The sequence below is a fragment of the Giraffa tippelskirchi genome, chromosome 7, assembly GCF_054371585.1.
Source record: "Giraffa tippelskirchi isolate mGirTip1 chromosome 7, T2T-mGirTip1v1.2.pri, whole genome shotgun sequence".
NCBI classification, from domain to species: Eukaryota; Metazoa; Chordata; class Mammalia; order Artiodactyla; family Giraffidae; genus Giraffa; species Giraffa tippelskirchi.
In genome coordinates, this window is record NC_137281.1 from 131,477,896 (window position 1) to 131,497,024 (window position 19,129).

The following is a 19,129-nucleotide window of genomic DNA, read 5'->3' on the forward strand; positions in this document are numbered from 1 at the left end:
TGTAGAGTCTTCTTTTGTGTTGTTGGAAGAGGGTGTTTGCCATGACCAGTGTGTTCTCTTGGCAAAAGTCTGTTAGCCTTTGACCTGCTTCGTTTTATACTCCAAGGCCAAATTTGCCTATAACTCCAGGTAGCTCTTGACTTCCTACTTTTGCATTCCAGTTCTCTATAATGAAGAGGACATCTTTTTTGGGTGTCAGTTCTGGAAGTTCTCTTAGGTCTTCATAGAACTGTTCAACTTCAGCTTCTTCAGCATTACTGGTCGGGGCATAGACTTGGATTACTGTGATATTGAATGGTTTGCCTTGGAAATGAACAAAGATCATTTTGTCATTTTTGAGATTGCAACCAAGTACTGCATTTTGGACTCTTTTGTTGACTATGCTGGCTACTCCATTTCTTCTAAGGGATTCTTGCCTACAGTAGTAGATATAATGGTTCTGAGTTAAATTCACCCATTCCAGCCCATTATAGTTCAGTGATTCCCAAAGTGTTGATTTTCACTCTTGCCATCTCCTGTTTGACCACTTCCAATTTGCCTAGGTTCATGGACCTAACATTCCAGGTTCCTATGCAATATTGCTCTTTATAGCATCGGACTTTATTTCCATCACCCTTCACATCCACGACTGGTGTTGTTTTTGCTTTGGTTCCATCTCTTCATTCTTTCTGGAGTTACTTCTCCGCTTTTTTCCAGTAGCATATTGGGCGCCTATAGCCTGGGGAGTTCATCTTTCAGTGTCATACCTTTTTGCCTTTCATACTGTTCATGGAGTTCTCAAGGCAAGAATACAGAAGTGTTAATCTTTAAGAAGAGCTTTTTTAAAGTTATCTGCCAAAATCTTGTGTAGACCTTTTCCTTCTATGTTTTATATTACTATGAATATGTTTTATATTACTGAGTAATATAAAATATACTGAGTAATATGTTTTACATTGAGTAATATGCTTATATTTATATTTAACTGAATAATGTTTTTTATTTATATTCATATTTAACTAAATAATATGTTTTATATTATTATTATATGAGCTTCCCTAATATCTCAGATGGTAAAGCATCCTCCTGCAATGTAGGAGACCCTGGTTCAATCCTTGTGTTGGGAAGATCCTCTGGAGAAGTGAATGGCAACCCACTCCAGTGGGTTCTTGCCTGGAGAATCCCATGGACAGAGGAGCCTGGTGGGGTACACTCTGTGGGATTGCAAAGAGACAGACACGACATTTTCTTTCACTTTTATATTACTATAAATATTTTTGAGCATTGCTCAGGAGATGGCTAAGTATTTAGAGACAGTTTTATCCTTTTGAGTCTTGCTTTTATGGTTTGTTAGTACCACAGTGGTACTCAATTTAGGGCTACTTATCCCCCACTGTGGAGAGAAGACGTCTATGTATTCCACTCAGTGCCTCAGTATTGAGGTTTTCCAGCCGAGCCAGTGGGAACAACCATTATCCACGTCCTTTGTTATATATGGCCTCTTCCTCTACTTCCCTGGTGGCTCAGACGGTAAAGTGTCTGCCTGCAATGCGGGAGACCAGGGTTCATTCCCTGGTTTGGGAAGATTCCCCTGGAGAAGGAAATGGCAACCCGCTCCAGTACTCTTGCCTGGAAAATTCCATGGACCGAGGAGTCTGGTAGGCTACAGTCCATGGGGTTGCAAAGAGTTGGACATGACTGAGAGCCTCCACTTTCACTTTCACTTTGTTATATATGATGTTATTTAACATCATATAACATCACTGTTATATCCAATCCCTTCTCAGGTACTTGTTCCTGCAGCCTCATGTAATTGCCTCAAATGCATCTGCTGATCAGTAATCAGCTTAATACTTAAAGGGAATTATCTGCAGTTCTCCAGAGTTCTCTCTCTGCAGCTTTCACTTTTCTAGCAGCCTGTCTTAGGAACTCTAGCTTTCTTGGCCTCCCTGGAGTTTCAGCTCCGTCTTTTCAACTCAGGCTCCTGTGCCATAGTCTGGAAATCTATAAGCCATAAGCTGGAGCAGTCATAGGCTTCTTTTGATTTGTTTCCCATTTCTCAGGGATCATTGTCTTTTGTTAACTGATGCTCCATGTTTTGAAATGCATGTTTTCACATACTTTGTCCATGTTTTAGTTGTTTTAAGCAGGTGAATCTTTCTGGTCTTTATTACTCCATCTTGACTGGAAGTAGGAGGCTAGTTACATTTTAATCTTTTCATTTGTATCATTGTATATGATCATGATGAAAACAGAAGGAGATTGGTATACTTTTGTAACATCATGTTCTTCTATCCTATTACAATCATAATGCTAGAAATTTCTTTAAAGCAACCCATTCAAGGGATGTAAAGTAGGACTGTATATTAAATTTACCATTGGAGCTTTTAAAAATGTGTGTCCTTGGCCCCACTCTCTGATATGTGGATTCAGTAGGTCATGAGCGTTGTGTGGTATGCATATATGTGTGTGGGCAGTTAGAAGCCTAAACCTCTATATTTTAAAAAAGCATCTTAAAGGATGATATGCATCCTTTGTTAAAAATATGTTAGTACTCATTTTACTTTGAGTTGAAGGAGGTTAAATCACTTATTTGTGTCACATAGCTATATAGTGACAGATTTTTATGTGGATACATAATACTTTTGCCTTTCATTTTAAGCTATCAACTTAAGCTATGTGTGCTAAGTCACTTTAGTCATGTCCAAATCTTTGCAACCCCGTGAACTGTAGCCAGCCAGGCTCCTCCGTCCGTGGGATTTTCCAGGCAAGAATACTGGAGTGGGGTGCCATTTCCTTCTCCAGGGTATCTTCCCAGCCCAGGGATCGAATCTTGGTCTCCTACATTGCAGGCAGACTCTTTACCATCTGAGCCACCAGGGAAACCTGATGTTAAGTTCTGTCAAGCTAAGAAGTGTAAATTTTGAGTTCTGATAGGGGCTATCTGAATTCTAAAGCTTGAGTTGCAAGGGGCTGGTGTTTGTCAAGTCCGAGAAACAAAAAATGAAAGATGCCATATACCATCTTTACACTATTAAAGACACAGTAATGAAAGATGCCTAATCTGGAGATTCATATGTTCAAAATGTATTAAAACAATTTTCTCTACTATATGTGGGAGTATGAAATAATGAAGGAGCATTTTGATAAGATTTTAATAGGGCAGTTACTTTTCTAACAGTAATTATTAGGAGTAATTGGTTGAGTCTATTCTGAAGAGAGTGGAAATCACTTTTATAAAATAATACCAGGGGGAAGACTAAAGGAGAAGTCTTTATCTTCAGAGAAGCATTAAACTAATATTTGGCCTATTTCATATGTAATTATGGCATTTTTATCCCTTCTTAGCACTGTATCTTGGTGCCAAAGCACGTTTAAGTTTGTTCAAAGTAAATTGACCTGAACCAGGACTAAGTTGTAACATCTTTCTTTTTATGCGTTTAAAACTAATTAATTTCAATATTTTTACTAAGCCTAAAATCAGATATGCTACAAATTTATGATAGAATCACATGCAGAAATACAGTCTTATGAAACTGAGACTAACTTTGAAGTTATGAATCAGTAGGCATTTACCTATGTACACCTGGGGAATAAAGACTTGTGCTCCAGAGTTAATAAACTTTATTTCATTAAACATAAGATACTTAGGTAAAAGTACTATAAATGGAGTCTAAAGTCATGTTAATACTGGTATTTACAAAGGAATCCAGTTTTCTGGCTCTGTGGCCTACACTGTCCTTCATTTAGGGGACTGGTCTATTTTGAGGTGCCAAGAAGTCTAAGCTGGGTCTTCCTGCTCCCTCAAAAGCACTGGAGGTCAGCACAAAGGCACAGGGGCAGTCAAAGGTCTGTAGGTGCCTCAACATATTTCTATAGGTTTTCATTTCTGCCTGTGGTCCAGGTTGCACCGTTGCAACGGTGCTTCACCTCCGGTGCCACATTGGGGCACAGCTTTGTGCGCTGCATCCACAGGAAGCAGGAAACTGTGTGAGAAAAAACTTGACGATCCTGTATAAAATATTTATGAATCATTGTCACTCAGTCTCATGGGACAGAGGGTCTAATTTTCATCTTTTATAGTAAATCTCCAGTTCAAATGTAGCCAAATTATTTTATACTGATGATTATATTTGAGGCAAACACAAAGGATTTTTAGTTTAGTTGAATAGAAATGAGATCTAAATGATAGTAAAGAGTCCATCTTCTTTGTGTGAAGTGCCAATATGATCATATTCATAATGATTTAAGTTTTATGAATCATGAATTATTAATATGATAAATGTGATTGTTTGAGGGATTAATTTTTGTTTTTTGATTGTATTATCTTTGTATTTTATTTAGGAAGATGATCCTCCCAGCGAAGGACAAGTGATTAAGATGCCCCATAAAAAAGTTCACGCCAATGCAGTTCTTTCTCTTCTTGCTAAACAAAACCCGGAATCATTAGTTTCACAGCAAACCATATATCATTCAGAGGTACTTTTTAACTTTAATTATTTTTTCTGTTAGATCTAAATACAAGAAAAAGATAAAATATTCGTACTTTTAGTTAAAGCATGCTAATACTTCAGCTTATTCAGGGATCAGCCTTTTAGTAACTTTAACTTGAAATCATAGAGTTATGATTTTTACAACTGAAAGGAACTTAGGCCATCAGTTCTAAACCTCATATTCTACACATGAAACAAGCTGAAGCCCTTTTAAATGATTTGTGGGGATCAGTCATTCGTTCTTTCTTTCTGCAACCATTTACTGAGTATCTACGATATGCCAGGCACAGCATCAGAAAAGATACAAAGATGTTGAGACAGGATCCCTACTTTTAAGCAGCTTATAGTCCTGTAGGGAAAAAAGAGCTTAAACAATTACTCTACCATGCAGTAACTGATCAAATAGCTAGAGAAGTAGATTGAACCAGATAATCGTTAAGAGCCTTGTAGGCCAGGGTAAGGTCATTGGGGTCCCTTAAGATATTGTGAGCAAGGGAGTCACAAGTTAAGATATTTAAGAAGGCATCAGGAGCCATGGACAAGTGAGGGAAAGATGGAGGTCTGTCAGAACACCATTGGAGTAGTCCAGACTGAGAACATGAACAAAGGCAGTTAAGTAGAAATGGAAAGGAGAGAGATTTAAATTTGAGTACAGAATTGGCAGTAATTAGTCACTGATTAAGAGAAGTTGTGCTTGTGTAGTTGTGAACTTAGAAATGCAGAGAGAAGAGTGCCAGGCTTTGTGGGGAAGATACTGAATTTGATTTGAAACATTAAGGTGCTTAACGAAATGCCAGGTGGAAAGGTACAGTGTGGTCACTCAGGCTGGTTAATAATAGAGGTGGGACTTGGATTCTTTTTCTGTTTAGTATTCTTTCTGTTGTGTTTGGTTGTCTTTGCTTGAACAGGTATGAAACTGTCTTTAGATGAACTGGAGATCCAAACACTGTGTATCATCCAAGGAGATGGCTAGCTTTATTTTCTATTAATTTTTATTCTTAAAGATTTAAATGCTTAGGAAAGATGAAGGAAAAAAGATATGGAACTTAGTAATAGAAAAAAATGTAAGTTTAACTTATTTCTTCTTGTTGAAAAACAGCTAATTTTTTTGCAACTTATTTAGCTATTGATTAAAAATTGATTTCACTGGAAAGATATTATTTGTAATTGCTTCTACTAAGCTTGAGAAAGTGCTCTCATAACTCTAGAAACCAAGCTGCTTAGTATAGAGACCAGAAGTCTGAGAAAGAAAGGAGAAAGAAAATGAGACACACAAATGGAATAAAAAATAGTAGAAAATAGGAGAAATGTCAGCATAATTTAAAAATTCCACTAACTAATCCCTGTTTCCTTCTTTTTGGAAATCAGTAATATTGATTGGGCTTCCCCAATGACTCAGTGGTAAAGAGTCCGCCTATAATGCAGGTTGGATCCCTGGGTTGGGGAAATACTTGAGAGGAAGGAAATGGCAACCCACTCCATTATTCTTGCCTGGGAAATCCCATGGACAGAGGAGTCTAGCAGGCTACAGTCTGTGGGGTCACAAAAGAGTTGGACACAACTGGACTGCTAAGCACCACCACCACCAACAATATTGGTTCATTTATTCATTCTATTTTCAGACTTTTCCATCTCTCTAATGCTGGGAAATTTATCTCTACTACCTTTTCAATTTTTTTCAGGTCTGTATTCTGATAACGTTTGACAGATATTTTTTGTTTTGACTTGATTTTAAGGTGATGTTTATGACAATGGTTTCTACTTTTTACAGGACTTGGAAAACAGTGTGGGCGAGCTTAGTGAAGGACAGAGGCCTAGGCTGACACCAGCAGCAGCAGAGAACATCTTCATGGGACTTTCCGCCTACATGCAGCAACCTGTGGTTAAGGCAGAGTCTTCAGATGAAAAATTTGCTCCTAAGCCATCATCTCAGCAATGTGACACAGTTGCAGGTATTCGCCAAAATACTCCTTCCTGATGTAGTTAGTGTCTGTTAGAATATTTACTTTGAATCCTATCAAACTTGCTTTGTTTTCATGTCGAATGCTGTATTCTGTTTTGATAAGCTACAGTAGTCTTCCTACTCTGAATTAAGAAAAGCATAACAGTTTTCATGTAGGAGCATCCAAACTCTCTTTATTTAAAAGGGTATTCATAATTGAAAAGTTTAATAATGACTTTTTCTATATATAGCAGTGTTTCCCCATATGTGATTCATGTAACAGTGTGGGTACATGAATCTCTGGATGGGGCATGATATAGTTTTGGTAATATGTGTATGTCTACTTAAGATTTTTAGTAGTGATATTATTTATTTTAATATGTATTGAGAAAAATATAACTAGCACATAAAAACTGTCACATAACAGATCTTGTGTAGGACAATGTTTAATTAGGTAATACTGTAGAAGTTCACTCTTTATGCTGAGGAATTTCTGACTCAGAACTCAGTGCACTCAGTGTTATTTTGAAACTTTATAAACTAAGCTTTTTGCTGTAACAATTTGAGAATAAGAGTAGAATAGAGACTATCAGTTTTCTGGCATATGTAGTTGATTCTCATTATCTGCAGTACTTATGTCCTGTAATAGAGTCACCAGAAACACTGAATTAGGAAATACTGAGCCACTGTTCCTAGAGGAAATACTGGGTTAGGTTCCTATGAGCTTATATATTATATTTATTAATATATATACAACATTTTTGACAATATATAACCTTGCTTTATGTATGTTTCTATTTAAAGGCACTTATTTAATATACATTGTTGATTCATTAACACTGATTCTCATGAGCAACAGCACTATAACTCATTCCTGAATGAAACTTACCTAGCACATATATTTTTCCTGTAAGGCCCATCAAAGCGTTTTGCACTTTTGAACACTAGAGAGCACTTCTGCACTATGTTTCGGGGCCATTTTAAAGAGCAAAATCACCAACAAAACACATAAGAATGTGGAAAACCTGTCACTAAATAGACAGCAAAAAAAGAGTACTTGTTCATGGTATAAGAGCTGATGAGAAAGCAGAGCAGCCTGTGTGTAGCCTCATCTGCTGAGTTGTGTGTAGGGTGATTCAGGTTTTCGCTGCTGTATGCATGCATGCATGTCCACAAGTTGCATGTGCTGTGAGTGTTGATTTCAGGGTTACAAATAAATTTTATCAGGTAAATTTGCAGAAATGAAATCTTCAGAGTAATGAGGATCAACTATATTCTCATTTATTGATAATCTCATGTTCATTATCGCAGTCTCTTAAATGAAAAGAACTTCTGGAGGCATGCAGATTTGCCAGAAATCAGAAAGAAACGCGTTGGTGTAGAGTATTTAGACTGTTGGTTTTATATTAAGCAAACACGTTATTGTTCAGAAATGAGAGACCCTCAAGACTGAATTTTCCATGGGGATAAATGTAAATTAATATTTGAATTATTTATTTTATGCACATAGTAAGAGTATTAATTTTTTACTTTATTTTAAATTAGGGTTCAAAGTAGCATAAAATACTACTTCTATATCTGTATCCAGCTAACTGTGCAGATTGTGATTAAATAGAATTGACACTAGATGGCTCTCACAGATCACTTGAGAGCTGCTTGGTACTTATGAACAAAGAGGTACTTACTGAATTGTTACAAAATAAAATCCATTAGAATGTATCCTATTCAGCCCCTCCTTTATGGTATCACCTAGCTGGTTACGTACAGTCCAGTACATTTTTAATTGTAGGTACTCTGTAGATATTTATTTAATTTAATTGAAAATAAAAGCAATATGGCATTAGATTAAGTATGTAGATGAGTCAGTATAACAGAGTGGCTAAGAGCTTGAGTTTTTGAAGTTTCAGAAATCATTTTAAATTCCAGATCTGTATTTTTGGGCAAGTAACTTAATCTTTCTGAGCTCAAGTTTCTTCATCTATCAAGTAGAGATAATATTAATGTACTAGTTATCTATTTCCGTGTAATAAATTACCCCAAAGTTTAGCAGATGAAGACAGGAAATATTTATTATCTATCACAGTTTGGAAAGCCATGAATCTAGGAGTGGCTTAGCTGTGTGGTTCCCAGGATCTCTCACAGGGGTGTAGTTAATCTGTTGGCTGGAGCTGCCATCATCTAAGGACTTCAACTGGGGCTGGAGGATCTGCTTTCCAAGCTCATTCACATGACTGTTGGCAAGATGCCTCAGTTCCTCACTATGTGAGCCTTACTGTTATGCTGCTCATGACATAGCAGTTCGCTTTTCCCAGAGTGGATGATCTGAGAGACAGTGAGCACCCAAGATGGAAACCATGGTGTCTTTTATAACCTAAAGTCAGAAGTGACATGTCATCACTTCTGCCACATTCAGTTGATAGCAAAGACCAATCCTGGAATAATATAGTAGGGGACTACAGAAAGGTCTGAATACCAGGAGACAAGTGTTAGGGGGCCGTAGTGGAAGCTGCTTATCACAAACAGTATCTGCCTCATAAGGTTATTAGAGGTAGTAGGTTACAATGCATATAAAGTAGTTAGCACTATGCTTGACACATGATACTGTTACTCTCTTTAATAATACTTGGAGAAGGTAAAAATACCTTCTCAAATACATTTAATAGAACCAGAAATTACACACAGTTGCCTAAAAAGAAGGTGCCTATAGGGGACTAGTTTGTCCCTCTTGTTTTAAGTATTTTGTTACATTATGCTTATTGTAGATGAATGAGTCCTGTGTATCATTATTTCTGCTACTGTCTAGTCTCATGCCTTTCATGTTGATTTCTAATAACTTTGTTTACAGAGGCTCATCTGTTCTTACCTTGCCTGTCCCCACCTCTGCTCATTTTCAGAAAGTATCCTATTTGCAACTCATAGTCCTGTACCACTGTTTCTACTTCTGAGGCTCTCAGGTTGGGTTGAATAACAAAAAGATGCTAAATAAGGTTTGAAGAATTGTCTTAAGAACGCTAAAATGTGAACTGGTATTTTGAACAAACTCTGAGGACTCTGAGATTTACTACCAATTATAGCTCTTAGTTTACTCAGAAAATGCACTGAATACCTGCATGTACCCAGCACTGTATTGCTACTAAATGAGGGTTTTGAGAGACAGAAGTAATAGGCGTCTGCTTTCCAGGAAGTTTACAAACTCATGTAGGATAATGTGAGACAACAATTACAATATTGTTGATTAATGCAACAACACAGGCTGCTATGGGAGCGCAGAGGAGGAATAACCCACACATGAGGGCTCAGAGGAGGTTTCCCAGAAGAGCCAATGTGAAACTGAATGTTAGAGGAATTAGCCAGACTATGAAGTGTGATAAACATGTTCCAGTTTGTTCATTTAGTTATTCAGAAAATAGTTTTTGATTGCTTGCTCTGCTCTAAGCATATTCTAGGTGGTAGGAACATAAAACCTGGTAACGCCTTATTCTTAGTGAATTTTTTCTCTAGTAGAGATAGTATATGAGAAAGCAAAAACATGCAATAGGTTATTGTGGTTATTGTAAAGCAGTCCAAATAGGATTGGGGGTACAGGTCAGTTGTATCTGGGGAGGGCAATCAAGAAAGACATCATATGTGAGGAACTTACTTGAAATGAGTTCTCAGTGATGAATAAGTGTTTGCTGTGTAGTAAGTATAGGAGAACCTTCATGGCAGAATACATAATAAGACAAGGGGATAAAGTTGAAAAGACAAAGAAACTTAAGCAGGAAAATGTAAGTACTTTATCACTGATTTAGAGCTTATAATGTAATGAAATTGGACCAGTAAGCAGAAGCCAGGTAGATATAGATGATAACATCCAGTGGTTTTTGGATTTACTCTAAGATAGTAGAAATTTATTTGTATGCAAAATGGAAAATAATTCCAATCTTACTTTATATTTATTCCCATGGAATAAATGAATTTCTATCAATTCTGAATGTTTTATGATATCCACAGATCCATTAAGGAGATGATCAAATTTGCCTTTTATTTGGCAAGAACACGTGAGGTGCAGTGTGATGGATAGATTGGAGAGAATTAAGGCTGGAGGCAAGGACCCTCTAGCTGAGACAGTTATAGTAAACTTGGTGAGTCATTATTGAGCAGCAGGGAAGTATAAAAAGGGAGATTTGGTAGACATTTGAGAACAAGACTTAGTTTGGATATGAGAAATGCAAAAGAAGAGAAGGTCTAAGAAATCTCCAGGTTTCTGGCTAGAATGATTTGATAGTTGGTATCTCCATTCACTGAGGGAGAGAGGAGATATGGAGGAAAGATAGAATTAGGAGGAAATAAGAATGAGTGGAATTTGAGGTACCTTTAGGTTTCATACAAATGGAATAACTTACTAGACTTGCAAGAACCAAAGCTGCTGCTGACACTGGCGATTCAGGCAGACTTAGTCTTCTCTGAAAGTCTACCATGGCTGCTTTTTCAAAGCAATAGTATTCTAGAAAAGTAAAATTAGGAATTTCAAACTGTAATTAATTAAATTAAATTTGACTTGAGTGGAATAATCCTTTGAGCATCCCTTTTAAAAAGGGATAACTAACATAATTACACTCAATGAGTGTAATTTTTAGAAGTGACATAGCAAATTCAACATTGTTGTGATTGTTGTCATGGAATCCTTGCCTGACCCCTTATCACTGAGTTAGATACCGTCAAATATTCTCTCTGTGTAGTCCTCTAATGTCACCTGCCTAATGTTGCTCTTATCACACTGATTTGTAATCTCACTTGAGAGTGGGAACTTTATCTTGTCTGCTGTCATAGCTCTGTCATCTAGCAGAGAATGTAGCATAGTCAGTAAATAAAGGTTAAGTGATAGAGTGTTTTATGAGCAGAAAGTTATGCACTTTTAATGGTTTTGGGAGATGTTTGTTTATACACTTTCTGGGTTTCTACATACAATTTTTTTCTTTTATCACAATCTATCTTATGTCTTTGTAATTGGTTTTTTTCTTTACACTCATGTGTCAGCCACATATCATTTTATATAAAAATAAAATGTGATTATATTATATATCACTTTAAATTATAGATTCTTTTTTTTTTAGTGTTCTTCATCTACCCCTCCTCCTCACATTTTTTCCTGGCCCACTTTATGCCTTACCTCAGGTAACACATGTTAAGATTCTGATATGTAACCTTTTAGGTTTTTTTTTCCTTCTGCATATAATTATATGCACACACATACAGTATATATGATAGGTACATATGGTGTGTGTATATTTGTTGTCATTTTTCAAGTTGAGATTATATCATGCATTTTGTTTTCACCCCGGAAACCCTGTGGAAATTACTCCAGGTCAACTCAGTTCAGTTCAGTCACTCAGGCATGTCCGACTCTTTGCGACCCCATGAATTGCAGCACGCCAGGCCTCTCCGTCCATCACTAATTCCCGGAGTCTACCCAAACCCATGTCCATCGAGTCGGTGATGCCATCCAACCATCTCATCCTCTGTCGTCCCCTTCTCTTCCCTCCCCCAATCCTACCCAGCATCAGGGTCTTTTCCAATGAGTCAACCCCTCGCATGAGGTGGCCAAAGTATTGGAGTTTCAGCTTCAACATCAGACCTTCCAATGAACACCCAGGATTGATCTCTTTTAGGATGGATTGATTGGATCTCCTTGTAGTCCAAGGGACTGTCAAGAGTCTTCTCCAACACCACAGTTCAAAAGCATCAATTCTTCAGCGCTCAGCTTTCTTCACCGTCCAACTCTCACATCCATACATGACCACTGGAAAAACCATAGCCTTGACTAGACAGACTTTTGTTGGCAAAGTAATGTCTCTGCTTTTAAATATGCTATCTAGGTTGGCCATAACCTTCCTTCCAAGGAGTAAGCGTCTTTTAATTTCATGGCTGCAGTCACCATCAGCAGTGATTCTGGAGCCAGATCAACTAGTATTACTTAAATTCATTCTTTTTATTGACTGCATAAGACCTTTCAGTGTGGATTTCCAGTAATTTATTCAGTCATTGCTCTATTGATGAATATTTACTTTATTACCATTTCCCCCACTATAAACAATGCTAGAGTAAATATTCACTCATGTATAGCCTAACATTGGAGAAGAAAATGTCAACCCACTCTGGTATTCTTGCCTGGAGAATGCCATGGACAGAGGAGCCTGGCAGGCTACAGTCCATGGGGTCACAAAGAATTGGACCCGACTGAGTGACTAACAACAACAACAACAGCATAGCCTAACATATTGCTGCATTTTATATTTAGGGAGTAGTTTCCTAGAAATAACAGGTCCAAGGGAAAATATATTTTAAATTTTAAAATAGATATGCCAAGTTGCCAAGTTAAAAGTTTAAACTAATTTATTTTTATCAGTAATATATTACAACCTTTCCCCTGTATCCCTGCCAGGTATTATTTTTATTACCATTTTTATTTTTGTCAATTAAAGTATAAACATATGACTAACTCCTGGTGAGTTTATGTTTGATGGTTATTTGGATTTGCTCTTCTGTGAATTACCTACTTAAAATCTTCCCCTGTCAGGTTGTAAGTTTTTCTTATAACTTTATGTAAAACTTATTGTGGTTCAGCTGGTAAAGAATCTGCCTGCAGTGTGGGAGACCTGGGTTCGATCCCTGGGTTGGGAAGATCCCAACGAAGGGAAAGGCTACCCACTCCAGTATTCTGGCCTGGAGAATTCCATGAACTGTACAGTCCATGGGGTCGCAAAGAGTCAGACACGACTGAGCAACTTTCACTTATCTAAAAATATAGATTAATGTAAAAAAGTAATGAGTGATTATTTGCTATACCTAAGAAATTTTCAACAGACTACCTGTAAGTGGAAAATATAGTATCTGTGGGGTCTTAAAATATCATTTCATTTGAAACAATTTAGTTTATGTGTAGAGCTTCAGGTCTATTTCTGTTGATTAAAATGAGGTAGACCATACTGTGCTGTATTTAAAAGATGGCCATTAATTAGGAAAAACAAAATTTTCTGAGAAATAATTTAGCAAGAATGTGAAATAAGGAACAGTGAGTAGGAGTTGAAAGATGAGGATTTTAGTTCCTGTACACCTCTTAACTAGAATTCTGATTTTTGAACAATTGGTTAACCTTCTCACTTTCCTGAGCCTTAGCTTTGTCAGTGAAAGACAGTTATAAAATTATCTGATCTTCCTACCTTACAGAATGATTGTGAAATTCAAATTAAATGAGATCATGTATGTGAAAGTGCTTAGAGTTTAAAGTGCAATATAAATGTACAGCGATGTTATTAGATAAATATTTGTTTCTGTTCATATTGTCTTCTTTTTATTGATTTGATTGCGATGTCATTTGGATGAGGGAAAGAGGGGCTTGATTGTTTGAAAAAATATCTACAGAGCAGAGCTAAGCAATACCAACAGTTTCTAGTCAGGAAATTGTCCTTTGCTTTAAGATTACATTTTAGATAGAAAGTATTCTATTGACTTTTATTGATCGAAAAGGTATTCTGGAGGGTTGGGAGTTGGTATGTAAGAGTGGGTGTTGTGTGGGGGCTGCATAAACAACTTGCTCACAGGAACCCTAGAATAATCCATAGATATGTTTGAACATAGGTACTTTTTGAATTTGCTATGAGCTTTGGTTTTAATTGCAGTGAAGGCTTGGTGACAGGCATTTTCTGTTGAAGTATTTCTATTTCTAATTCAGCAGGTGAGAAATATTGGTAATTTTAGCCAATTTTTCTTCCTTTAAGAAATAGTTTTAACTTTTTGTTTACATATTCGATAACAGATGCTGTTTATGAAGATTTATGTGCTAGTCATGGTCCAATGAGTTTGGGAGAATTGGAGTTGCAGCCAGATCCTCATGTTACTCTTCCCACGACACTTCTGACAGCACAAGAAAGTGATGTTAAATTATCAGAAGCCGCTGAAGACTTTCCTCAGGTACCCAGTTAATAGTACTTGTACTTTACTTAAATCAGAGTGGTAACAGTATTGCCTTAGCATGGTACGCTGTCAAGAGCACAGTCTCTGGAATCAGCCTCAAATCATGCCTTCTTTTTTCTTTTTTTTTTTTAACTGACTCAAACTTGGCTATATATAAATCTTAGCTTATCTAACTTCTAACTGGGACCTTGAATACATACATAACCTTTTTCTAAGCCTTAATTTCCTTGTCTTTAAATTAAAAATTAGAAATAATGTATATAAAAATGCCTGTTACCTGAGTAGATAGCTATGTTCTATATTCCCATGCAATAACTTGCTTAGTAGTTTGTGCATAGTAAGTATTCAGTAAATATTTATTATATTAAAATTCGTGAATTCTTGTGTACTGAAAAATACTTGGATACTCTCCAAGATGTAAAAAAAAGAATGCTCATGTTAAATTAAGTGCAATAGCATTTGATAACAATGCTGTTACAATGTTTCTCACTGTGGGTTAATTTATTCAATAAATAGTCATGGTATGGTATTGTATAGCATTGCAGGGTGTTGCAGATGAAAGCCAAAAATGTAAAAGATAAAGATTGTTTATGGAATACACTATTATGTAGGGTTTAATATTAATGACCTATGACCAAATAAAGATCAGGAAAAAAGTAATAATGAATAAATATCTGTTAGTTACTTCTGTAATAAAAGTTGTTTGTGACCTTGGGCTAGGCAAAAATGGCACCAAAAACTGTGTCCATGAAAGAAAAAAATTAATAAACTGATCTTATCAAAACTAAAAACTTTGCTTTAAGACACACTGTTAAAAGAATGAAAAGACAAGCTACAGATTGGGAGAAGATATTTGCAAATCACTTACCTGATAAAAATTTTTCAAGAAAATTAGAGATACCAAAGGAACATTTCATGCAAAGATAGGCTCGATAAAGGACAGAAATGGTATGGACCTAACAGAAGCAGAAGATATTAAGAAGAGATGGCAAGAATACACAGAAGAACTGTACAAAAAAGATCTTCACGACCCAGATAATCACGATGGTGTGATCACTCACCTAGAGCCAGACATCCTGGAATGTGAAGTCAAGTGGGCCTTGGAAAGCATCACTACGAACAAAGCTAGTGGAGGTGATGGAATTCCAGTTGAGCTATTTCAAATCCTCACAGGTGATGCTGTGAAAGTGCTGCACTCTATATGCCAGCAAATCTGGAAAACTCAGCAGTGGCCACAGGACTGGAAAAGGTCAGTTTTCATTCCAATCCCAAAGAAAGGCAATGCCAAAGAATGCTCAAACTACCGCACAATTGCACTCATCTCACATGCTAGTAAAGTAATGCTCAAAATTCAAGCCAGACTTCAGCAATATGTGAACCGTGAACTTCCAGATGTTCAAGCTGGTTTTAGAAAAGGCAGAGGAACCAGAGATCAAATTGCCAATATCCGCTGGATCATCGAAAAAGCAAGAGAGTTCCAGAAAAACATCTATTTCTGCTTTATTGACTATGCCAAAGCCTTTGACTGTGTGGATCACAATAAACTGTGGAAAATTCTGAAAGAGATGGGAATACCAGACCATCTGACCTGTCTCTTGAGAAACCGGTATGCAGGGCAGGAAGCAACAGTTAGAGCTGGACATGGAACAACAGACTGGTTCCAAATAGGAAAAGGGGTACGTCAAGGCTGTATATTGTCACCCTGCTTATTTAACTTATATGCAGAGTAAATCATGAGAAACGCTGGGCTGGAAGAAACACAAGCTGGAATCAAGATTGCCGGGAGAAATATCAATAACCTCAGATATGTGGATGACACCACCCTTATGGCAGAGAGTGAAGAAGAACTAAAGAGCCTCTTGATGAAGGTGAAGGAGGAGAGTGAAAAAGTTGGCTTAAAGCTCATCGTTCAGAAAACTAAGATCATGGCATCTGGTCCCATCATTCCATGGGAAATAGATGGGGAAACAGTGGAAACAGTGTCAGACTTTATTTTTTTGGGCTCCAGAATCACTGCTGATGGTGACTGCAGCCATGAAATTAAGAGACGCTTACTCCTTGGAAGGAAGGTTATGGCCAACCTAGATAGCATATTTAAAAGCAGAGACATTACTTTGCCAACAAAAGTCCGTCTAGTCAAGGCTATGGTTTTTCCAGTGGTCATGTATGGATGTGAGAGTTGGACGGTGAAGAAAGCTGAGTGCCGCAGAATTGATGCTTTTGAACTGTGGTGTTGGAGAAGACTCTTGAGAGTCCCTTGGACTGCAAGGAGATCCAATCAATCCATCCTAAAAGAGATCAATCCTGGGTGTTCATTGGAAGGTCTGATGTTGAAGCTGAAACTCCAATACTTTGGCCACCTCATGCGAAGGGTTGACTCATTGGAAAAGTCCCTAATGCTGGGTAGGATTGGGGACGGGAGGAGAATGGGATGACAGAGGATGCGATGGTTGGATGGCATCACCGACTCGATGAACATGGGTTTGGGTAGACTCCGGGAGTTGGTGATGGACAGAGAGGCCTGGCGTGCTGCAATTCATGGGGTCGCAAAGAGTCGGACACGACTGAGCGACTGAACTGAACTACCTGATAAAAGGCTTATATCTAGGATATATAGGGAACTCAGAATTCAATATTAAGAAAGCAATCCAATTAAAAAATGGATGAAATCTTTGGGTAGATACCTTACCCAAAGAAGTGAGCACATAAAAAGATTTTCAACATCAAGTAATCATTAGGAAAATGCCAATTAAAATCAGAATGAAATGCTACCACACACCCATTAGAACATCTAAAATTAGAAAGGCTAACAAGCCGTTTTGGCAAGTGTAAAGCACTTAAACTCATATGCTGCTGTGGGAATGTAATATGATTCAACCGCTTTGGAAAACAGCTTGGCAATTTCTTAAAAAAGTAAAATGTACACTTACCATATGACCCAGACATTTCACTCCTAAGTATTTGTTTACCCAAGAGACTAAAATATGTCTACACAAAGACTCACACATGAACGTTGATAGCAATTTTCCATCCCTGGGTCAGAAAGATCCCTCCGAGAAGGAAATGGCAGCCCACTCCAGTGTTCTTACTTAGGAAATTCATGGACAAAGGAGCCTGACAGCTATCATCCATGGCACTGCAAAAGAGTCGAACACGACTTAGTGACTAAACAACAGCAAAAACTGGACACACACAAATGTTCGTAAGTTACTAAATATACACGTTTTGGCATATCTATAAGATGGAATACTATTTAGCAAGAAGAAGCCATGGACTACTGATACATACAGTAACATAGATGATTTTCACAAAAGTTATGTTGAGGGGGAAAAAGCCAGAACCCACACCCAAATAAGAGTGCATACTTTATGATTCCACTTATATAAAATTCTAGATGATGCAAGCTAATCTGTAGATACAGGAGGGAATACAGAAGGTTATAAGTAAACTTGTGAGATTGATAGATTTATTCATCATATTATCTTGATTGTGATGATCGCTTCATGGGTATATACATATGTCAAAATTTAGCAAATGATACACTTGAAATATATGCTGTTTATTGTCTATCAATTGTACCTCAATAAAGATATTTAAAAAATAAAAGAAAGATTACTCTCCTTTATTTATTGGCCTATTTTAAAATAAAACTGCAAAGTGTTACCATTAGAATGGCTTCCAGAAAATTCATTTCTTAGATTTCCTTTATTAAAGGAGAAATAGACTGGTGATAATAATAGCATAAACTTATTTATAGTGCTTATACTCAACTGGATGCTGTTCTATGTTTGTTACATATTTAACTCATTTAATCCTTACAACAACTAAGGTAATTATTATCATCCCCATTTTATGAATGAGAAAGTTGAGGTATTGGGACATTAAGTAACTTACCCAAAGTCAAAGCTAGGTAATGCCTTACCCAGATTTGAATACAAGCAATTTAGCTCCATAATCTGCATGCGTGCGTGCTCACCTCTTTGTGACCCCCTGGACTATAGCCCTCCAGGCTCCTCTGTCCATGGGATTTTCCAGGCAAGAATTCTGGAATGGATTGCCCTTCCTTTCTCTAGGGGATCTTCCTGACCCAGGGATCAAACCTCTATCTCCTGAGTCTCCTGCATTGGTAGGCAGGTTGTTTACCACTGAGTCACCTGGGAAGCCCCATAATACTCTGGTTAAGGGAGGCAGTCAATAGGAAGGTTCTAGTTGAAGTGGCCCAGGATAGTCATAGTACTCGTCTTAGAAATACACATCAAAATAATATTTCCTTCAGGGCAGAAACCTACATAACAAAGGCTCTAAACTTAGAAGACCAGCGGTAAGGCTAGTTGTGACTATTGCAGCCTGAAACTGCCCATTCTTACCTGTAGATAAATAGGTACCTGCCAGAACTGGAGTGGTTACATTTGAGTCCATGTGGATAGGTTTCAGATTCTTCTTTGCTTGTATTTTGATAAGAGTTCAGAGACATCTTAAGTTTCTGTCAAATTATATCTGGTAGCTGTTCTTAGAGACTCATTCATAGCTAGACTCATAAAACAGGAAAGAAAGAAAATGGCTAAATTCATCACAATTTGTAATGTGTGATTATGAAGGAATTTTACTACTGAAAATTTTAAATTTGGTTAGATTGTAGTAAGGAAAAGAGATGATGGGGCTTATGGTAGAATATACATTTCTTGAGTGACAAAGGATAATAATACCTCAACACTTGTGAGAATTAAATGATGTTACTATATATAAAAGCTTTTTGAAA

The 19,129-nt window shown here is 37.1% G+C and overlaps 1 protein-coding gene across 48 annotated transcripts in view; it reads left to right on the forward strand.

Annotated features, from left to right (window-relative positions):
• The window catches only part of KIAA0586 (KIAA0586 ortholog), a 196,956-nt gene that overhangs the window by 69,667 nt on the left and 108,160 nt on the right, over nucleotides 1–19,129 (forward strand). For all 48 annotated transcript variants that reach the window (XR_014059363.1, XR_014059358.1, XR_014059357.1 and 45 more), the window contains 3 exons: nucleotides 4,324–4,458; nucleotides 6,244–6,424; nucleotides 14,213–14,367. Coding sequence is in view for 44 of the 48 variants with exons in the window: in XM_081509634.1 (XP_081365760.1) it covers nucleotides 4,324–4,458; nucleotides 6,244–6,424; nucleotides 14,213–14,367 (471 nt within the window). In the remaining 4 variants the exon portion in view is untranslated. The remainder of the gene's footprint in view (nucleotides 1–4,323; nucleotides 4,459–6,243; nucleotides 6,425–14,212; nucleotides 14,368–19,129) is intronic.